The 7,989-nt window shown below is 32.8% G+C and overlaps 1 protein-coding gene across 1 annotated transcript; it reads left to right on the top strand.

Moving 5' to 3' along the window:
• The first annotated feature begins 6,903 nt into the window (after positions 1-6,903).
• On the top strand, positions 6,904-7,350 carry LOC149530741 (laccase-11-like). The gene has a single exon (XM_089808236.1). It carries the CDS (start codon positions 6,904-6,906, stop codon positions 7,348-7,350), a length of 447 nt encoding a protein of 148 aa, XP_089664362.1.
• Positions 7,351-7,989: the final 639 nt, after the last annotated feature.

Genomic DNA, 7,989 nt, shown 5'->3' with positions numbered 1-7,989 from the left:
CTTAGGTTTTTGGAAGAGCAAAAGTGCATTGTTGTTTTGTTGCCGTTGTTTTGTTGTTGTGCTGTGAAAGACGAGGGTTTCTGCGACTGTTGTGGTGTTTGTTGTGGCTGTGGCATTTGCTGGGTTGTGGTGTTTGTCGTGGTTGTGGTTGGGGCTAGGGTTTCTTTGGTTTGGACAGTGGTGGCGATGGCTTTGAACACAACTCGTTTGTCATGGCTGTGGTTGTGGCTAGGGTTTCTCCTCTTTGAACAGCGGCAACAACTTTGAACACAACTCTCTTCTCACACACATAGTTCTCTTCTCCCACCCACATTTGCATATTGAGTTTTTTTTTGGGTTTTTTTTGTTCATTCAAACGGTAACAGTTTGTTGCAGGTCTGCTTAGAAAAATAGTTAATATATGCTCAGGAATGAGTTCTAGTATGTGCTCACGCCATTACCTCTGATTACATGTATATATCATAGTTAAAGCTCTGATTTTCTGTACCCATAGCAATGAAATTTACAAGTATATCAATAGCTTTTATCTATACATAGTTTATCATGGTTCTATTTCTATATGCTATCTGCTTAGAAATTTAGTCAATATATGTTGTAACTGTTTGTTTCAAATCTGTTTAGAAAAATAGTCAATATGTGCTCACTAATGAATTCTGGTATAGTGCTGTGAGAGATCAATACTAGTGAAATGAACAACTAAACTTTGTAACAGTTTCTTGCCAGTAATGAGTTCTAGTATAGTGTTGTGAGAGATGAATGGAATACCATTAAATAGAGCCAAGTCATAAACTCTGTATGGGTCAACTATGTATAGATCAATGGCAATCAGGGCTTTTATCTGTACATAGTTTATGACATCATAAACTATGTATAGATCAATGCCAATCTTGGCTCTGATCTATACATAGTTCATGTACACAGTTTATAAGGTTGTAAACTATGTATAGATCATTGTAATTCCATTAAACATAGCCAAATCATAAACTATGTATAGATCATTGCAAATCCATTAAACACAGCCCAGTCATAAACTATGTATGGATGTACCTAACTATAAACGTTTATGCCTGTGACCCTATTCACATGTTTTAATTTTGCATTGGGAAAGGGTGGATACTAAATCCGTCCAATATTTATGTAGTATACTGTATACATGGTAGATCAATGACAATCATAGCTTTTATCTATACATAGTTGACCTATACATAGTTTCTATTTGTATCTGCTATCTACTTAGCAAAACAATCAATATATGTTGTAATAGTTTGTTTCAAATCTGCTTAGGAAAATAGTAAATATATGTTCAGTAATGAGATCAATGCAAATCATGCAATGAAATGAGCAACTAAACTATGTATACATCAACTATACATAGTTTATGAGGTCATAAACTATGTATAGATCAATGCAGAAAAAAACCCTATTCCCACTACCAACAATGCTCATTTTCATCTTCTAAAAGACGAGCCTCAATTTCAACGGACCTGACAGTTTATTAAAACACATTCATAAAAACCCAAATTCAAGTTATAATTTGTACATGTGTATGTGTACATACATACATACGTGTCTATACATTTATACATGTGTGTATGTGCATACATACATACATACATGTGTGTGTACGTACATACATACATACATGTGTGTGTATGTACATACATGCATACATGTGTGTGTGTACGTACATGCATACACACATGTGTGTGCACATACATGTGTGTATACATATAGAAAAATGGAATTAGTATTATGCTTTCATTGGTATAGATAGATAACATGGAGTAGAATGACACATTATTGTAATTTGTTCATTATGGGCTTATGATCCTTAGTAATTGGTACTCCTTGTTGTATTTGAATAAATAATTTACTTCTTAATGCAATGAGGCTAGCAAATAATCATGTTGTATCTCAATAGGTGATAGTTGATATCTCATAACTGATAGTGTTTAAATTGTCCACATTTCAAGCCACTGATGGATCCTATGGAGACTATAGAGGTTCAAGGAAGCATAGTTAGGAAGACCACATACACCCGCATTCTCATAATTCTTTTTGCTTTTGTTGGCATAGCCAAAGTACTGGTAGCCTGAGAAGGCAATCAAATGGGTAAATGAATAAGAAAAGAAAATTTCTTTTGTAGAGACATTATTCGTTCGAATAAGGTGGATTGTCATGATCAGATTCATATGAGTAGGGCTGCCTTCTTTTCTCTAGCTCGTATTCTCAGGCTGAAAGGAAGCTTGAGAGATATGATCCACTTGAAGTTAGAGGAACAACTAGTGATGTTCCTCCACACCCTTGGGCACAATCTAAGGAACCGCAAGATTGCACATAGTGTACTAGATAGGCTATAGTTAGAGGAAATTTAGTGTTTCAAATATTGTACAAAATAATGTATGTACATGTAATTTGAGTCCATGTACTCTAAGCTTTTTTACTCCATTATCACTAGATAGCTGTTATATTTTTCTAGGAAGAAAGTATCTACATAGAAAGTGTAATATATATGTATATATATATATATATATATATAGAGAGAGAGAGGGGGGGGGTGGCGCGGTATGGGGCGCTAAATATAAGTAGAGATAGAGTAAAAAAGAAAAGTGGATAAAAGTAGAGAAAAAATCAATGTTAAAAATTAAAATAGTAAAATTAAGTATAAATATAATTAAATTAAATTTTGAAAGCTAAAACTATTTTATAGAGTTCCCTTTAACAATAAAATAACATTAAAAAAAAATAGTCAATGAGATTTTGATATTTAAGTATTTAAGAAATAAAACTATGGCTTTTTTATGTGTAATTATTGTTATAGATGTAATGGTTGTGCAAAAATAACTTAGTCAATTGGTTTTTATCTGGGTTGGAACTTGTTTCGATGGGAAATGATGTAAAATCTATTTGCACATGCACTAAAGTGGATTGAACATTAGACATGCTAAAGTGTGATTTGAGTGAACAGATATGACTAAAGATTTGGGTAGACATTTATATAGACAATTTTCTTCTTTTTTAAATTGGATGTAAAATCTATGTAGCCAAAATTTCACATTTTTTAAGAACAATTATTGACAAAGCATCATTTTTCTTGTTAAAGTTATCATCAAATGTTTAATGTGTGTGAATGTAAAATAGTATATTTCTTCTTATATAATATTTCATGTAAGATTTTAGTTGCATATTTTGTTGAATAATTAACTAACTTAATAAATTTATTGAAAGGGAGAGATACATAGAGGGGCAGAGAGTGTGAGATATGAAGGGGGGACAGACGGATGGACGGATGAAGAGAGAGGAGCTTGTGTGTTCCTACATCTGTAGAAAGATGTCCTTGAGAGATATATACATAGAGGGGGGAGAGAAGAGTGGGCTAGGTTGAGAGAGGGACAGAGGGAGGACACAAACACACACATATACAAAGGAAGGGGGGGAGAGAGGGATAGAGGAAGCGAGAGAGACAGAAGGACATAGAAAGATGGAGATCTCAAACATGAAGCTATTTCTAATGGAGTGAGGAGCCTAATTATCTTCAAGTTATTTTGAGGTTTGGTTTAAGACATTTTTGGATCCTTTTAGGTGGATGCATAGTTGATTTTAGACTATCACATGCAACACAAATGTATACATAAATACAAATTTTTTCTATAATTTATCTCCAAAATAAATTTGGCATACCCATTGCACACCAAGGTGAGATTGGTAGTTTATTTATGCAAGATTGACCATCTAACAATACTGACAGTAATGGGAAGAATGAGCAACATGAGAGGGTTTCTCATCGAATGTGGGGCATAATGGTATAGAGGGTGGATTTCCTGGTGTTCTCATATTTAACGGCTAAGTCACAAGGTTTGAGTTCGAGTTCGACAGTTATGGAATTCTGATAAATTCGACAATAAATTCAATTCGATGATAAATTTGTCTTATATAATTTTTCAAAAAAATATAATATATATGATCACAATTTCCAACTATGGGACAAAAAATAACTTTGTACAAATGATTGCAAGTATGATTTTTTTTACTTTTCTTTACTAATAAATAGAATTAAAATAAAAAATAATCATCATTTTATTTATTCTTTACTAACAAAATAAAACTGTGAATATTCAAGAATGAAAAATAATAATAATGTAGTCTAATAAGAAATAAATTAGTAATCATAAATATTAAATTAAACAGTAATACTTTACTCATTATAATACTTGTGTTTCACTAATAAAATAAGATTAAAAAAATTTACTTCAAATTCTAATTTCAATTTGAAAATGAACAACCAAATGGAAGAAAAAGATATTCCCAGTCATATTCCGTTCCAATTCCAATTTCTAAATTGGCAACCAAATGCTGAATATGGATTTGTATATTCATCTTCCGTATCAACTAAACAATCCAACTATCTTCCTAAAACGCATAACCGAATTTTTGAAACCCTGATTATGACAGAAATTCATCTTCCCCAACCAAACAGAGCCTTAGCCTAAACAAATACCCCGGCTCTCTCAAAGAAACCCTACAGCTATAGAAATTGAATGACGATCGAGGAGCCAACGGACGAGCAGATATCTGAGTTTAGTCAAGCGTTCAAGAACAAACTACAATGGCACATGGAAGACCTGTTTCCAATCCTATCTGGAAACAGGTAATTACAATTTCAAATTTGTGGAAACAAGAGGCAATTGTGAATGATGTTGGGGCTTTCCATAGTCCCTCACCGCCGTAACGACATTCCCCTATAGCACATCTCTCATGCCAAGCAAGATTCAGGAATGGCTCTGCGATGTACAGAAAGGATGCCGCTCAAGGATATGTTTACATATAAAAGAACCAACCTCCCATCCGTAGGTCAATGCCAGATTTGTTGTCGGTTTCTCGCACTAATTCTGCCATCTCACGGAGCTCTTCTCATTTCGCCCCGGGATGGAAACGATTCTCCATTTTCCAAACCAGACAATGAGATTCCTATTATTTTGGGTCTGTACCTCTCCTCCACATAATCTTTCTTTATTTTTTTTTGTTTTCTAGACGACAGGTTTTTTGAAATGGAATCCGTTAGCAATTTTACTATATTATGGTCAGAATTTTAAATAGTATGTCTGTAGAGTTGTTTGAATGATCTATGTCAAAAAGTCCAATTATTGTTCATAAGAAGTCTGATAAAATAGATCACACATGCACTAATTTTTTAAAAATTTTTTTTGTTTTCTGAGTTGTCTATCATTGGAGATATCAATAAACCATTTCATCTAACTTTTATTATCAGCTACTATACATTCTTTTCCTTATTCGTTGTGGTGTTGACTTCTGATAGCTAATCTCCATATTCTAACAACTTTGTATATTCTCTAATAACTCCTTTACATTTCAAAGACTAACCGCCTTATAGATTCATCTAACTTTTGTTGTCAGCTATTATGCATTCCTTCCCTTATTCGTTGTGGTGTCAACTTCTGATAGCTAATCTACATATTCTAATAACTTTGTATATTCTCTAATAACTCCTCTACATTCCGACGACTAACTGCCTTATAGATTCATTTTTTGTTTGACATTAATGACAAAAAATTAGTAATTGCTTGCTAATTGTCAACACAAGTAACCAAGAAAGAGAAGGAAAAAGGCAAGATTACCAAAAAAATAAGGAAATCTTACTGATGATGAAGAGAAGGAGAAAATGCAAGAGAAGTGTCTATAGGGCCAGAGTTATCTTGAGACCAGAAGTTATTCTTGGATGCTTTCAAATCCCTTAGTAATGATAATTTTAAAAGGGTTAGGTTACCCATCTTTATTGGAAACCTAAGTGGGGAATAATTGTTATACTCAATTCATGTCATGACTAATCACTTTTATTACAAGTAGCAGACGAAAAGAGGGTTAGTGTTGCCAAAGCACGATTAAAAGGTTCAAAGTTAGATGAAAAGGTTTATGATATGAAGTCCCCTGTATTCTGTTGTCTACCATTAGAGATATCAATATTATTCTTGAAGAAGGAAAAACCCAAATTTTCACTCTATACATTTTTTCTTCTATTTAGTAGGTTAGTTTGAGTAATTGAAGTGAACTGAGGTGAGATTAATTCTATTAGAAATGCATCAGAGGGCTTGCAATACAAGTACATATTATATTTCAGACCTCATCCTTAAATCCAATATCTTAAAAAACATATAAAAAGCTTAAAACTCCTCATACTATAGCCTATGTTTCTATCCTTTTTCTTAGTGAAAAATTAAACAATATTTCTAAAAGTTATGTACCAATTTGATGAATTTTACATTATGATGGACAGGTGAATGGTGGAATGCTAAAGTCGAAGATGTATTAGCGGAGGCGATTTCAATAGGAGGTGTACCAAATGACTCCAATGCATACACCATTAACAGCTAGCCAGACGACTTTTTCCCATGCTCTTCCTATGGTTTGTAACACTTTCCATCTATGAACTATTAAGAAGGAGAAAATTGAAATCATGATAAAAAGAATCAAGATAATTTATAAGAAGATGATAGTGATCGTTAATTCTAATATTTGAACGTATAATAGAAGTTACTAATTTTATATCTACATTTGGTTTTTATAGGTAGGTGGAAATATTATTTATTATTTATCTATTATTATATTAATTTTTATTATATGTGAATATCTAATATATTGGAACCCAAGAAGAATCTAACAAAGGATCATAATTTACAGTTCCTTCCTTTGATATCTACATTTATTAATTTAACACCTATTATTGATTTAATATCCAAAGTTTCATTGACATTCAACAACTAATTACTAATTAAAGTTGTTATGGTTTATAATAACTATATTACAAATGTTCATCTAGCATATTAGAATTAATTGTAAGAGTATTACCCAATTCCAATATAAAAGTGACTAATCAATAAAACATCGATGCATGCAGATACTGTGCACTTTTTGGTTGAGATGGGGAAAACCTACCTGCTGAGGATCGTAAACACTGCAATGATTCATACATCCTTTTTCAAAATAGCTCAGCACAATATGATTGTGGTGCCAATGGATGCAGTTTACGTGCAACCATACGCAGCTGATGTTATTGTGATAACCCCAGGCAACACTATGGAAGTGCTCCTAACAACTAACCAAGAAGAACGTCTCTACTACATTGGATCCCGCGTATACAACAACCAACCTAGCGGAACACAATACTTAAACACCAGTGCTACTTTAATACTACAATACAAAGGCATCGACAATACAATGACAACTCCTCTTTTGTCCGACTTTCCTGATTACGACGACACGACAACTGCATTCAACTTCACCACAACCCTAAGAAGCCTGACTGACTCAGTTCCACAAATGGTTGATGTATAAATGTACATAACAGAAATATTGGGTCTCATTACTTGTCCTGATAATTCATGCCCCAGGAACAATGGTGTTGAGGCATTGGAAGTTTTAATAACATTTCATTTGTGTTTCCTGATACAACCATATTATAGGCCCATTATTACAACCAAATAGATGGCACCTAGTACCACATACTAGATTCTCATAAAAGTGCATTGATTTGTGGAGGTGACAAAAATGTCACACTATAATGTTTGTAAGGTCTTTGGGGGCAAACTCTTAACACAATTAAAAGACAAATATTGCCAATCAAATCCTGAAAGGCTGCACAAGATTTTGAACATGAGACCTCTACATAATCGTTGGAAAATAAAGCACAACATAAATAGTTTGGTTCTCTAAATAAAAAATAGGACAAATCAAATTTTTCGGAACAAGTATTCATATTTCTATAATCAATATTCTATATGTTGTTTTTTGTAGAAAACAATAATTAATCTCAACAAGTAATAATTAATCTAGGATTCAACCCATTATCTATAGAAAACATGAAAAAATTAATGCACATTATAAAATAGTTAAGAATGGTAATTAATATATGGTAGAAAATAGTTGTATTATTTTGATTAATCTCGAGTTTCTAAAATTCTTGTTGAGAGATAG

This window comes from Cupressus sempervirens, chromosome 11 (genome assembly GCF_028749045.1).
Source record: "Cupressus sempervirens isolate cs-2001-9-10 chromosome 11, ASM2874904v1, whole genome shotgun sequence".
Classification (NCBI taxonomy): domain Eukaryota; kingdom Viridiplantae; phylum Streptophyta; class Pinopsida; order Cupressales; family Cupressaceae; genus Cupressus; species Cupressus sempervirens.
Note: the sequence above shows the minus strand (reverse complement) of the source record. Positions and strands in the feature narration are given on the sequence as shown.

Coding starts and splice junctions, on each gene's coding strand:
- LOC149530741 (XM_089808236.1), top strand. CDS start 6,904: ATGCATGCAGATACTGTGCACTTTTTGGTTGAGATGGGGAAAACCTAC.